Source organism: Falco naumanni, chromosome 4, assembly GCF_017639655.2.
Source record: "Falco naumanni isolate bFalNau1 chromosome 4, bFalNau1.pat, whole genome shotgun sequence".
Classification (NCBI taxonomy): domain Eukaryota; kingdom Metazoa; phylum Chordata; class Aves; order Falconiformes; family Falconidae; genus Falco; species Falco naumanni.
In genome coordinates this window covers 69,149,915-69,163,206 of record NC_054057.1, presented here as the reverse complement: position 1 = coordinate 69,163,206, position 13,292 = coordinate 69,149,915, and the positions used below count along the sequence as shown (strand labels likewise).

The following is a 13,292-nucleotide window of genomic DNA, read 5'->3' as shown; positions in this document are numbered from 1 at the left end:
GATGACATCATTTGGTGTAGTAACAGGGACTTGCATCTGCTACAGATCTGCCCCGTTGCTTTTATGTGACCCTGAGGTGGTGTTTGTTGGGGGGAGATGGTGAACAGCACCCTTTGGTGGAACAGCTGGCTGGGAGAGCTGTTCCTGGGAGGACCCTGTAATTATTCACTGTCTTTTCCTTTTTTTTTTTTTTTTATTTTTTATTTTGATGCAACTTCAGACACAGAAAGTAAAACTAGCTTTTGGGATAAGGGTCTTCATTTTCTAAACTCCTCTCCCACACCTTCCAGCTATGCCCCAGGAATGCTTGAACTGGGAGGGCCAAACCGCCTGCCTGCGATTTCCCCAGCTATGTGGAATCTGCCAGCACGGTTGGGTGGTGCGTGACACCCCTCCCTGCCAACAGAGCCACCAGCATGTACCAGTAGCACGTCGACAGTGTCTGTGACTCAGAGATAAGATGAAGTCACGTTATTTCTCGATCAGTTTAAAAACACGTCACCCATCTCTGCGGGCCCATCCTCAGCACGGCATCAGCCTCATGCATGTGAGGTCAACGCTGAAGCATCACTGCCAAGCAGGGTCTCAGTCCAGCCCTGGGGAAGATTAGGCCAGTTAGGGGCAGAGATAAATTAGGGGATCTTGGTGTAGCCTTTGATCTTTCCTCCGTTCCCTGGAGGGCTGCACAGCTGCCTGTCCCGCTCCCCTCCGCCACCGGCAGGGACTGACCTCCTGGAGCTGCTGGATAAGTGGGACCAGCAGGGATGCAGCCCCTGGGGCGCGTGCAGAGCTTGGCGGTGGAGCTGGAGGATGGGCAGGTGTGGGGTGCCTACAGCAGCGGGGAGCTGCTGCATGGCCGGGTGCAGCTGGAGCTACGCAGCCCGCTGCAGCTACGGGCGCTGGAAGTGTATGCTCGCGGCTGCGCTGCCGTGCACTGGCTGGAGAGCTTCAGCGTGGGGCTCAGTATCCTCTACCGTGACTACACAGCCAACCAGACCTTCCTGTACCGCCGCTGCCAGCTCATCCCTGGTAAGGCTGGGGTATGGGGGTGCTCTTCTGCTCCAGGATGTTGGGTTGGGACCCCCTTGGGCTGCAGACATCCCCCTCTGGGTGAACCTCTGCCCTGGTGCTTACCAACCCAAACAGGGTGGTCCCTCTTGGACACCTTTTTCTCACCTTCTCCGAGGGTTTCTCTGCTACTGGTTTCTAGGAGGCTGCCTGAGAGCTCAGGGCTGGTGAGCACTGAGCACAAAAGAGTTGTGGCTTTTGTTCTGTTTGCACAAGGAAGTGCAAATAGAAGTGTCTGTTCACAAGTGTGGAAAGACCACTTAGCAGTTCAGTAAATATTTGTTTTAGGTTTCCTGATGCTGGGACTGCATGTCCAGCTGGCATGTTGCTTAGATCTACTGCAAAAGGACAAGCCACTTGAATTCTTTGTGTGGTTGGGATGAAATGACCCAGAGCCAAGGGACATGGGAAATCTCAGCTGTCCATCTGCTCATTAACTCTGTCCTTCCTTATAAAAGTGCCTGTCTTTCATCCCCCCTCCTATGCTAGTGTTACAGGCATGGCTCTGTGGCTTTTCCTTGCTCTTGATGGCCTTGTTATTGTCTGTGACACAGTGCTATGTGCTGCCCGGCCCTGGAGATGGTTGTAGGACTCTGCTCATACTTAGGGCATTTGTCTCAGTGGCCAAGCACAACCCAGAAAGCGGTGCTACCCCTAGCTGGCAAATGTAGAGGTTGCAGGAAGAAACTGGAGTGATGGATGGAAAGAGGATGTGAGTTGCCTTCCTGGAGGTGTTCTTGTCTCTGGACTGCACTGGGGGGGTCATATTCTCTATTTCTGCATGACTGTACCTTGCCAGCTGCTCCAAACACCTACATTACTCTGGAGTTTCTGTCCTTTAGCAGTGGCTTTTCTGTGCCGTGCCTAAGGATGGCCCCTTCACAGCTGCCGGTGTGCTAAGTGCACCGATTACAATTAAGGGTGTGGCACAAGCCCTTGCTCTGAACCCCAGCAGAGAAAGCCCTGAGTGCTTGGTCACTGCAGTGTTTGGATGGTGTCCACATTAGCTGTAAGGTTACGGGGTGAATTTTATCCCCCGTTATCCCTACAGTGAACGTCTGTAGGGAAACCACAAGCTGCTGTGAGCAAGGTTTGGATTTTGCTGCTGGGACTGTGTGTGATGGAAGCCCCTGGAGCCATCTGAAGAAGAGCACTTGGCCAGGGGCTGGAGGAATTGCGTGAGCTGCTCAGCCTCACCAGCATCCCACGCTGCGGTACCTTGGAGCTGATGGTTTCTGGCCCTCGCTTACTGCATGGGGAGAGCTGAACTGGGCTACGTGGGGAGCAGAGAGCCTCCCAGAACTTGTGGGCTGGGATTTTATTGTCTCGGTCCGTACATGAGGATTCCTTTTCTGCTTTGTGAGAGGGACATGGGCATGTGATCACAGGAGTGTTTAAGGGAGCAAAGGCTGTGGGCTGTGAAGGATGCTGTTCTGCAGCCAAAATCACTTCCTTTGGATCCCGCTGGGTCCCGCTCTGTCCCTGGCAGCAGCATGAGGACCTTCCTGATGTCAGCTGGTGAGAGGCTGCTGAAAACGTGCCATCATCCAAAGGTCCCTGTGACTGCTCCCTTCTTGTTGCTTCTCGATGAGATCAAAGTGTCTGCCTGGTGCTTCAAAAAATGCAGGTTTTGCCATGGTAACAAGGCAGTGCAGAGGAGGGAAGCTCGCAGCGATAAGAGCTCTCTCTCCTCTTTCCCCTGAGCTGTGAGTTTATCTGCAGTTCCCTGGCAGGGTGGCAAGCACCGGCACCCAGGGTGCTGCGCTGTGAGACAAGAAAAAGGGTGAAAGAAAGATGTTCTGACTGCATGGCAGGGCCACTCAATGTGTATTGTGTAATCATCTTCGGTAGGGAGCAGGAAGAGAGAAGACAGTGGTTTAATGCGCAAAGGCAAGGAAAGCCCCGGACTCTTTTACATGAGGTGATGTGAGAGAGCCCTCAGAAACGTACGTTACTTTTGTGCAGTGCTCTTTTCTGTCCAAGGATCCTGCAGCACTTCCCAGAGGTGTAGATCCTGCCCCGGTGAGAGGCAAACATCTAGAAGCCATTTTATTTCCATGGAGACACTGAGGAGAGTTACGGCACCTGTGCTAAGAGCACATCAGGGCTCTTATTCGGTCGTGGGGTGGCCCTCGATCAGCGCCTTAGTCCTTCTGCACAGGCAACACTGGCAAATCCAGGAGGGACAGAGCTTATTCCTTAAGCTGGGAGCATGCACTTGTGGCAAGGCTCTGCATTGTCCAGCTTGTCGCATATTGGGGCAGGGTAGAGCTGCTGACTCACCTTTTTATCTGCTGCGTTCCCCTGTCTCTGGCTTTCCAGGGACCCTCGTGTGGCTCCAGGGTCAGTGGGAAGAAGCCACCAAGTTCCAAGCAGCGGGTCAGGAAAGGATAAGCCTCTTGTGAGCTGGGCAGGGTGTCAGCTCCTGCTGGGACCAGCTTAAGACTGGCCAGACTCTAGGTGGGGCTGAAGAGTTGGAGATCCTTCCTGCACCGAGCCTGGTCTGGGTTTTAGTTGGATTTGGGCACCCAGGAGCATTCTTGAATGGAAAGCCCTTGGCTGTGGTCCCACAGCCCCTGCACCTGGAGATCCTGGGAGAGAGGAGAGACCCTGTCCCAGCGCTGGGGTCCCAAGGACGTCAGAGAGGGACTTCCCACCCCACGTGGAGGCAATGAGGGGTAGCTGTGGGTATCTCGTGCGGCTGACACGGGAGGGAAGTTTGCAGAGATGCTCATCCCGTGGGCGAAGGCTGAGTCATGGGCTGAGGGGTGTGTGCTGACAGCGGGAGGAGGCAGATGCCAACCGCGGGATGGAGCTGCCTCAGCCAGGCCAAGGCTCCAGCCCCTCTGAGCCCCACCACCTCTAATGTCACTGTGCATCACAGTGGGGACACCAGGCACCTTCCCAGGGCTGGCGTCACGCGTTATCTCCTGCTGTGATGTGCCTTCCTTCCCTCTTTCCCTCTCCCTTTACAGCCTGCTATGATTCATGTTTGCTTGTGGCAGAAAATGGTCATGCACATAAAACAAAACATGGTCCGCTTCCCTTGGGGAGGGAGACAGACAATTCCAGTTAGGCTTTGGAGACAGCTAAAGCTTTGCAAGGCTTCAGCCCAGCTCATTTTCAGTGGCTGAGATCAACTCTATTCAGCACAGCAGGTCCTGCCCAGCATGGCTCGGAGCAACTTGAAAATCCTCAAAACTTCGGCAGTCAAATGCTGAGTAACATTTTTAATGCCTGTTTTGTCTTATCCCCAGCCCGTGCCTAGGGTGGAGAGCTCCGGTGCTCTGCAAATGTGAAATCATTATTAAAGCGGAAGTTTCTAAACTTTTGGGGGGGATGTAGACCCCTATCTCCACCCTTTTACAATATCTCAGGGCACTGCTGATGCTGATGCCCACCCAGAGAATCGCCAGTGCTCAGCCTGCGTGCTTTTACCCTGATGAGCACCGGCAGCAGCAGATGCCACCAACAGAGCGAGTCCCCACTCCGTGCTTACACGCAGGTGTAATTTGTTGGGTTTTGGGGCGGCACTATGCAAACCCCAGTACAGGCTGGTAGAAAAGCAGCACTCGCCTGGTTAAAGAGCGCAGGGAAGATGTGTTGCTCACTCTGTAATTGCACAAGCTGAACAAGAGCCAGTTCTGGATTTCTTAGAAATAAAGGATGGCCCAGGCCAGTTTTCCCTTCATTGCCAGTTGGCCCGGACACACCACGCCCGGAGCCCAGATCCAGTTGCAGCCTGTTCTGAGTGCTGGGAATGGCTCTTGGGAAAGGAAGGATGCGGGCCCGCATGCAGTGGAACTGGAGCGAAAGTTGCTGATGCTCCGAGCAAGAAACTCCCCTGGCACAGCCGCTGGCTGCGACCCTGGGAACACTTCTGGAACACAGAGTCGGTGGATGGGATGGGACCGAGGGATGGGAGCTCAGGAGGGGTTTGGGGGGCCTTGTGCACCACTGCATCAGCCAGGGGTTACCCACGGCAGTGCTCAGCCTTGTGAACCACCCCACTCCCCACACGTTCCCGTGGGCTGCCGCTGCCCCTACACCCATCGAGGTCCCTCGGTGGGGGATCGGGGTCTGGGGCCAGCCGGAGGCGCTGGGCAACCGCGCTGGGACGCGACCCACCGCCCCAGGCCCCAACATCCCCCCTCCCACGCCCCCCACGAGAGCCCCACGCCGCCGTGGGGGCGGCCCGCACATGCTCCCTGCCTTGTTTTGCAGGGCCTGGCGGGGCCGCCCCGTCCCGTCCCGTCCCGCCCCGCCGGGGCCGCCCCCGGGCGCGCCGGGCACTTAAAGCAGGCGGGGGGCGGCGGGGCCGCGCTGCGCTGCGCCGGGCCGGGCCGTCGCCATGCTCTTCGATCGGCTCAAACGCTTTTCCATCGTGCTGGAGGGGACGGGGGGGGATGCCCCGGCCGCCTTCAGCCCCGGGCAGGCGGTGGCGGGCCGCGTGGTGCTGGAGCTGACGGCGGCGGCGCGGCTGGGAGCCCTGAGGCTGCGGGCGATGGGCGCTGCCCGCGTCCACTGGAGCGAGTCCCGCAGCGCCGGCTCCAGCACCGCCTACACGCAGAGCTACAGCGACCAGGTGGAGTTTCTCAGCCACCGCGACACGTTGCTGGCACCCCCAGGTAGGGCACCCAGCACCCCAGCGGGGCGGCGGCTCCGGGGGAGGCACCCCGGGGCGCTCGGAGAGCGGAGCGGCGGGCGCGACACCCCGCGGCCGAAGTAACGGGGGCGGGGGGCTGCCGGGGGCACCTCGGCTGGGTGCCTGGGACACCCCGGCCAGCCAAAATCTGGGTGCACAACACCCCAGCCAGCTGAAATCTGGGTGCTTGGGACACCCCAGCTGCTGAGTGCATGACACCCCAGCCAGCCGAAATCTGGGTGCATGGGGTGCCTTGGGGTCTGGACTCTCTGGGGACTGGGTACACAGGTCCCCTGCATACACTGCAAATGCCGAGTCCCTCCTCGGGGCCATGGGGTGCACAGCTGGACCCTGCTGCTGGTCAGGGTACCCCGTTTAGGGACTGGCCCCACACAAGACTCCCCCTTTGCTGTGGGTGCTCCTTGGCAGGGGAGCAGTGTTGGAAAATCCCTGCGGAGGTTCAGGAGCTTGCTTTGATCCGGGGGTGTTGGACTGGATGATTCCCAGAGGTTCCCTCCAACCCCAGCGGCTCTGTGCAATGCAGACAGGATGGAGGTGCAACCCCTGGGGGGCACAGGGGGCTTGGCTGGCCACGCTGGCTTGATCGGGCATCTCTGGGCTCTCGCTCCTGAGCCACGGTGCAGGGTGGGTGCAGGCTGAAGCAGAGCCCACCCAGGGAAGCTGCCCGGCTCTCCGAGGAGGCATCCCTGGGTGGTGCGTGCCTCGAGACCTGTGGAAAGCAGAGGGTGCCCGTCACCCGCTGGAGGTGTGCAGCTGTCCTGTCACAGCTGCCTTGCTGCCATTTAACCCTGGCAGGAATATTCCCATGCCGTCGTGCTGCTCTCTAGCTGCGTGCTCTACATGTCTGCCACCGATTTGCCCAGAGAGGAAGTTTTGCAGGAGGGAGCCAACCATCTTAAATCTGTTTTGTCCACAGACAACGGTGAAGTCACTGTCCTGCAGGCAGGAAGGCACGAGTTCCCCTTCACCTTCCAGCTCCCTGAGTAAGTTGGTATTTTTTTTATTTTTTTGTTGCCTTAATGCAAAGAGGGAGAGGAGCTGCTTGCTGTGTGCCACAGATCCTGGGAGCAGGGATGGGGCACCTCAAAAAAGAGATTCTATCAGCAAAGCCCTTCTAAGTTGCTTGTTGCTTACACACAGGACCCTGGCTACCTCCTTTGAGGGAAAGCACGGCAGCGTGCGCTACTGGGTGAAAGCCAAACTGCACAGACCCTGGTCGACAGTGAAGAAAGTGAAGAAGGAGTTCACTGTGATTGAACCCATAGACATCAACACGCCTGCGCTGCTGGTGAGCTCCCCCGGCTCCACCTTGGGGAAGCCCATGGGGAAGGTGTTTGCCTCCCCTCTGGCATTATAATGCAGGCCTGATTTCCAGAGGGACTATTTGCCCCCCTGTAACTTGTGCCTTCTGGTGTTACCTGGATGGGTAGAGGTCATCTGTCTCTTAGTTTTTGGAAACTTTCAATGCATTGCGACAGCATCTTGCATCAGATACTTGAGAAGTTGCTGATGCTCCCTGGCAGGTTCTCAGTGCCAGGGAGGTGCTTGCTTTGAGTTTCATCCATTCCTACTAAATAACTTACGTTTCCCTTTCTCCAGGCTCCCCAGGCAGGTGCTAAGGAGAAACTTGCTCGTGCCTGGTACTGCAATCGTGGCCAGGTTTCTGTGACCGTCAAGATTGACCGAAAAGGCTACACCCCAGGTGAGATGACATACCGGTGCCCTTGGACCTCTGCAGGCCGTGGGGTGGCCCTCAGTGGGAGGGCATGTGGGGTCACTGTCAGCTGGGCTCTTGACTTCTGGCACAAAATCAGTCAGAGAGCTTTAGTGCGTGCAGCTGATGTGGGCAGCCTCTGCGGGACACGCTCCTGCTGGATTGGGCCCACGGTGCCAGATAGCGTGACCAACCCTTGGTGATCCTATGCAGGAATTCCTTGAGGCAGGATCTGAGCTCTGTCTACCCTCCTCCAACATGTGCGTCTTGTTTGGGTAGGTGAGGTCATCCCTATCTTTGCTGAGATTGACAACTGCACTAGCCGGGCGGTGGTGCCCAAGGCGGCCATCATCCAGACTCAGACCTTCATCGCTCGGGGCACCAAGAAGCAGAAGAAGTCGGTGGTGACCAGCATCGTTGGTGATTCCATTGCAGCAGGGAAGCGGGAAGTGTGGCATGGGCGGGCGCTGAAGATCCCACCGGTTGGGCCATCCATCCTCCAGTGCCGCATCATCCAGGTGGAATATTCTCTGAAGGTGAGGGACATTGTGAGGAGCATTGCAGGCGTCTCAGCTCGGTGTGGAGTGTTCTCCTCGCTAGAGCTGTGCTTGTGCCCGTTTTGGGGCTGGTGATTTGTATGAGGTCTTGGGTTCTCCCCGTTGCCACTCATGCACAGCGCAAGGGCTCATGCAGGACCACTTGCATCTCCCTCTGCATCTCACTGCAGGAATTCTCTCCTGGCCAGCTCAGGCCACTGCTCTGGGGAGATACCTGCCCCTCTGGACTGGGAAAACCCCAGCAGCTAAGCTTCCCTGCCGTCTCCTGTTCCTACAGGTTTGTGTGGATATTCCTGGGACATCCAAGCTGCTCCTTGAACTGCCGCTTGTCATTGGCACCATCCCGCTGCATCCATTTGGCAGCCGCACATCCAGCGTCAGCAGCCAGTACAGCGTCAACCTGGACTGGCTGAGCTCCATCCCGGAGCAGGCGGAGGGTAAGCATCTCCCTCTCCCGGGAGTCTTTCTGCGTGCTTCAAAACCCCCTGGCCATCCTGTGCTGGGTAGCAAGGGTCAGAGCATATTGCCAACAGTGCTTCTTGCTCCAGAACCAGCTTTTGTAGTTTTGACTCAGTTTTTGCTTGTGGTGCTGCATCTCCTGTGTTCCTTCTCCATGGAGCTGGGAGGGTTTGGGAAATAGTGGGTTTGAAGCCCTTTTACCTGCGTGTCTCCCATGAACGCAGAGTATTTGTGTTCCCTGATGGTTCTCTTCTCTCTTCAGCTCCCCCTGAATACTCTGCGGTCGTGTCCAGCCCGGAGGCTGAGCAGAGCCTGGCTCCGCCGTGCCGCAGTGAACTTGGTGGCATCCTAGAAGGTCCCTTTTTTGCCTACATCCAGGAGTTTCGCTTCCGACCACCTCCGCTGTATTCAGAGGTAACAAATTCCCCTGGGCTGGGAGGGCTGGTGGAGGCAGCTGGTGCGTGCCCGCTGCTGAGATTTTTGACTTTAAACATGGCTTTGCAGATTGACCCCAATCCCCCTTCAGACAACATCCGTCCACGCTGCATGACCTGTTGAAAGAAGCGCATGGGATGCAGTTGACAGCGTGGCGATCCTGTGGGATGAAAGCTTGTACCCTCACAGCACTTCGGTCTGGAAATGGGGACGTGGCAGCTGTGAGACCAGAGCCCCTGCGGCACCAAGACCCCGGCTCCGCTCACTGCCCTCAACTGCTCTTGTCGTGACTGTCCTACAGACCGACACTAAGTGTGATGGTGTGGACTTGGGCATGGTAGAACATGTGAGAGTCCATGGTGTGGAGCGGCTCCATGTGTGATGGGGCAGGACACGGAGGGTTAAGAACTGCCCCAAGATTTTGGGGTTAAAACGGGATATTCAGCGTGAGCCAAGATTCCTGCAGTGGCTGTGCTCTGACAACTCCTGTCATGGAAAACAGGAGCTTGGAGGTGTTTCTCAGGATTAGCAGAGAATAATTTAACATTGCTGGGCTTTGTGCCCCATGGTGATGCAGGTGGAGCCCTTCTCCCGCAGTGGCTCACCAGGATTGCACTTCCCTAAGAAAGTCAAAGGTCTTTTTCTGGGCAGATGAAGCAGAGACTTTGTCTGCCGCTAATAATCCTCGCTACCAGCCTGGTGATGCCTTCAGGGGAACAGTTTGAACTAGTCCACCGAAACGAAAGGCTTCCATGGGCTGTTTCCGAGGTCTTGGGGGAATCTGTGATCTGTGGCATTCTTTTGGTGCTCTTTACCCAGAACAGGAAAGCTGGTTGCTGTGTGTCAGCACCAAACTGGCACAATGTGCTGATGCCTCCCCTGTGATGGGACTGAATCCCCCACCCCCTGCCCAAACTGCGGTACTGCCACATGGCTGTGGAGGCTGTAGCTCTGCCATCTCCCCGGTGGCCAAGGAAAAGAGAAGGAAGCCCAGTCCAGGGCTGGTGGCAGCCACAAATGCTGGTGAGAGATGTGGAGTTGAAAGGAGTCCTTCAGGGCCGGGAGTCCTGCTCAGGATGGGCTTGATCCTGCATGCGTAGAGGGGTCGGTGGCCTCAGTGCAGTGAGGACACAGCAGCAACCGGCACTCAGCCGCGTAGGAGCTGGTGAGCCGGGTGTTGGAGCAAGGATCGCTGGAGCCTCCATGCTGGGGGCTGACCCCACTTGCTCCAGCGTGACCTGAGCAGAGTTTGGGTGCTGAGGACCTTTGCATTCCCTCACTGAGACAATCCTGCCTGCGGAGCTGCTTGTTTCCCCACTCACAACCAAAGCCAAGCGTGCCTTAGCCTCCGTGCTGTGGCTGCGCTCTGCTCGCTGGGGATTGCTCAGATGATTTTTTTTTTTTTTTTTCCTATCTGTGAACACTTTTGTAATGACCACTCTTGTCTCTATTCTTTTTGTACAAAATTTTGTTGGAAATAAATTCTTTAAACTCAGATGTTGCCTGGATATTTTTCTGTTGCTCTCTGTTTCCTGTTGCCTGGAGCCGTGCAGCTCACGTGGCTGTTGGGTTGCGGAGCGCTCCCTCCCCTTGCTTCATTGCCCCATGGGCACCCAGCTCCACCCTGTGCCCACTCCCACTCTGCACTGGGATTAACTGGGTCACTTGGCCAGTGCTGCTCCCCAGCAGGATTGGTCCCCTGTGCCCTGCCTGGATGTCGGGCTCCCCCAGCAAATGCTGAGAGCGATGCTCTGCACTGTGCCCCTGACTCCTCCACCTCTGTGCAGGTTTGGCCCTTTTCCCATTACCGACTTAGCAAGGCTGCAAGCGAGCTTGTAATTTTTCCGTGCTTGCTTCCTGTTTGTGTCTGAGCTGTCAGAGGACAGACGCACTCTCCATCCCATGGACCTGGCAGATCCAACTGGGAGCTGGGACACTCCCATGGTGGCTCAACCATTCCCAAGGAGGGCTGGGATCAGCCCCATGCTGGGCTAGCTGGGAACACCTGGTGCCGTGCAGGAGGAGCAGGGAGGTTCCTTCACCTGCTTCCTTAGGCTGGGATTTGGTTTTTAACAGCATTTCTGTGCTCCATATCTCTGCTGAGCGCAGCACATCCTGGTGCGTGCAAAGCAGGGCTTGGAGCAGGGCTTTAGTTATGTCTTCCACAGACTCTGCTGTTTAAAAATACTGCCATTGGAATGTGATTCCCCACACACACATTTTTTTTTTCCTTTTTGTTTGCTGAGCTGTTCAGTGCCGTGGCTGTGTCCGGAGCATGTGTTCCTGCGGTAGGCCAGGCACTCCACCGCAACCCAGTGAGATAACTCGACCCTGTGTTTGCCTACAAGAGTCTGGTGCTCATGCAACCTTTATCCAAATCTGATTTTTATTTGGCATCCTTGGCTGCAGCAAGTAATCTTCCTCAGAAGAGGATTACCCGGCCTGACAGTGAACTTGTTTGCATCCTTGCTGGGGGAGATGCACCCCCAGAGCTGCCGCTTGCAGTAGTGGTAGCCGGTGCTGCGTGGCCTAGCGGTTCAGCGGCACTGGGGCTTTTCGGTGACATCAAAGAGGGCACAAACCACAGCGCTGCAACCCCCTGGTTAAAGATGCCTCCAAAGGAAACCCTGTGATCAGCCCCCCGCCAGCCAACTCCAGCACGGCACAAGGGAGCCATTCTGCACCAGGAAACACCAAGCAGCAGAGATGGCCAGGGGCTGTCAGTCAGACCCCAATCATCTGCCCCAGCCACACAAGGGGATGCTTATTCCCAGGGCTGGAGGGCAAAGAGAGCCACCCAGCACCATCCATCCTGTTGCACCTTTCTGGGAAAGTGCGTCACGCCGTGACGGTGACAGCTGTGGTGACAGGCCATGCCGTGCTGAGGAACCCAATGCCTGTGGGCACCGCTCCTGGTCCCCCACATGGGAGGGATCTTTCCAGCAGGAATTCTTGCCGACGACTCCAGGTTTTTCTCGTAAAGCCAGACAGTAGCACAGGGAGGCCGGGGGCACAGCCAGTCTGGGTCTGGTGCCAGCTCCTGAATCCCTGGAGGGGCTAAAAATACCTTGTCTGGATATTTGGAGCTGGGGTGAGGCACAGACCCCCCCCAGCCGGTGCTCTTACAACCACTGGCAGTGCCGCCGGTGCTCCCTCCAACCTTCTGCTGTTTACCTTCCACAGCTCCAAAGTCCTTATTGCACAGCCCGAACTGTTCCCCTGGGACACGGGGGGGGGGGGGGGGGGGTCTGGGGCACACGGGGGCTCCCTGGGGGACTGCTGAGCCAGGCGATGCTGGCCACAGCACGGAGACCCGATGCCGGGCAGGAGGCGCGTTACGCAATTACAGTGCCAGGAGTATTTATAGCTCTTGGCCCCGCGCATTGGAAAATGCTTCCCAGACCACCCAGCAAAATCTATTCCTTGCGAGAGGCCTGGAAATGCTGCCCCCACCCCACCCGGCTCCTCTCTCTTTTCCTTTTTCCTCTTCAGTCCCAAAAGTGTGGGAGCCCTCTGCCCCAGGCACTGGGGTGCTGGGACCCCCACCCTGCAGCCCTGGATCTGCCTGGTGTCAGGCTCCCCCTGCCACAGCTCATGGCTCTGCAGCCCCCTTCTGCAGCATATTGGGGGTCTTCTCCTTCCCCCCAGCTTTCCCCATCTCCGGAGGATGCTCAGTCCTGGCACAGTGGCCATGGTCCTCGCTTGAGGCTGTTGTACCCCAGCGGATGGTCAGCAGCCAGGGGCCAGCGCTGCTGTACTGCAGGGAGGGGGTGACAAGCAAAATTCGTGGCCGTCCCAGTGCTGGCAGGGACAGAATGTGCCGGCGCAGCCTTGCAAGGGCCAGGGATTAGCTGCATGGCTACTGCCTCCCAGCCTGGGCATCCGTCCAGCTCCCAAAACAAACGCTGCCTTCCCCCATCCCATCTGGGCTGAGCCCTGTGGGGTGCAGCTTGCCCCAAAACCGGGGGGGGGGGGGGCACTGGGAGTGGCTCTTACTGCAGGGAGGGGTGATGGGGGATGATCAATCTGGCTTTTGCCTGAGTGGGGATGCCCTGCTCTGTCCCCACGATGGGGACAGGGACAATGTGCTGCCCGAATTCAGCATCTCTGCAGCTGGTGGGATGCTGGGCTCACACCGCCTGCACCTCAGGGAGCAGTGAGTCTGCACAGATGGGTGCTCTGGAGCACGAGGACCTGCTCATCCCCAGGGTAGGGGACCCGTGCTGTGCTAGGGGGTCCCCAAGCACCTTCGGGAGCACACACATGGTCCCCAGCAGCACTGAGCCTTGCTTTGGTTCTGCTCCAGTCTCCAGCACTGCAAAAGCACCAGGTCTGGGAGCGGCACGGCTTGGCCCTGGCCACATCTCTGGGGTCCCCCTTCGCGTGGCAGTGA

General features: G+C 57.3%; 1 protein-coding gene across 2 annotated transcripts; it reads left to right on the top strand.

The window, feature by feature from the left end:
- The first annotated feature begins 496 nt into the window (after window positions 1-496).
- Window positions 497-10,394, top strand: ARRDC2 (arrestin domain containing 2). Of its 2 annotated transcripts, none has more exons than XM_040592073.1 (8): window positions 497-1,029; window positions 6,651-6,717; window positions 6,875-7,022; window positions 7,334-7,436; window positions 7,728-7,984; window positions 8,283-8,442; window positions 8,727-8,878; window positions 8,969-10,394. In XM_040592073.1, the coding sequence occupies exons 1-8, from the start codon at window positions 765-767 to the stop codon at window positions 9,020-9,022; spliced, it is 1,206 nt and encodes a 401-aa protein (XP_040448007.1). In that variant the 5' UTR covers window positions 497-764; the 3' UTR covers window positions 9,023-10,394. The 2 variants fall into 2 exon arrangements, with proteins under 2 accessions (XP_040448007.1, XP_040448006.1); XM_040592072.1 differs by lacking the exon at window positions 497-1,029 and adding an exon at window positions 5,389-5,696.
- Window positions 10,395-13,292: the final 2,898 nt, after the last annotated feature.

Bases quoted from the DNA above. Each gene is read 5' to 3' on its own strand.
- ARRDC2 (XM_040592072.1), top strand. From the start codon at position 5,420: ATGCTCTTCGATCGGCTCAAACGCTTTTCCATCGTGCTGGAGGGGACG. The intron at 7,023-7,333 runs GTGAGCTCCCCC...CCCTTTCTCCAG, and splicing joins TCAACACGCCTGCGCTGCTG to GCTCCCCAGGCAGGTGCTAA. The intron at 7,985-8,282 runs GTGAGGGACATT...CTGTTCCTACAG, and splicing joins AGGTGGAATATTCTCTGAAG to GTTTGTGTGGATATTCCTGG.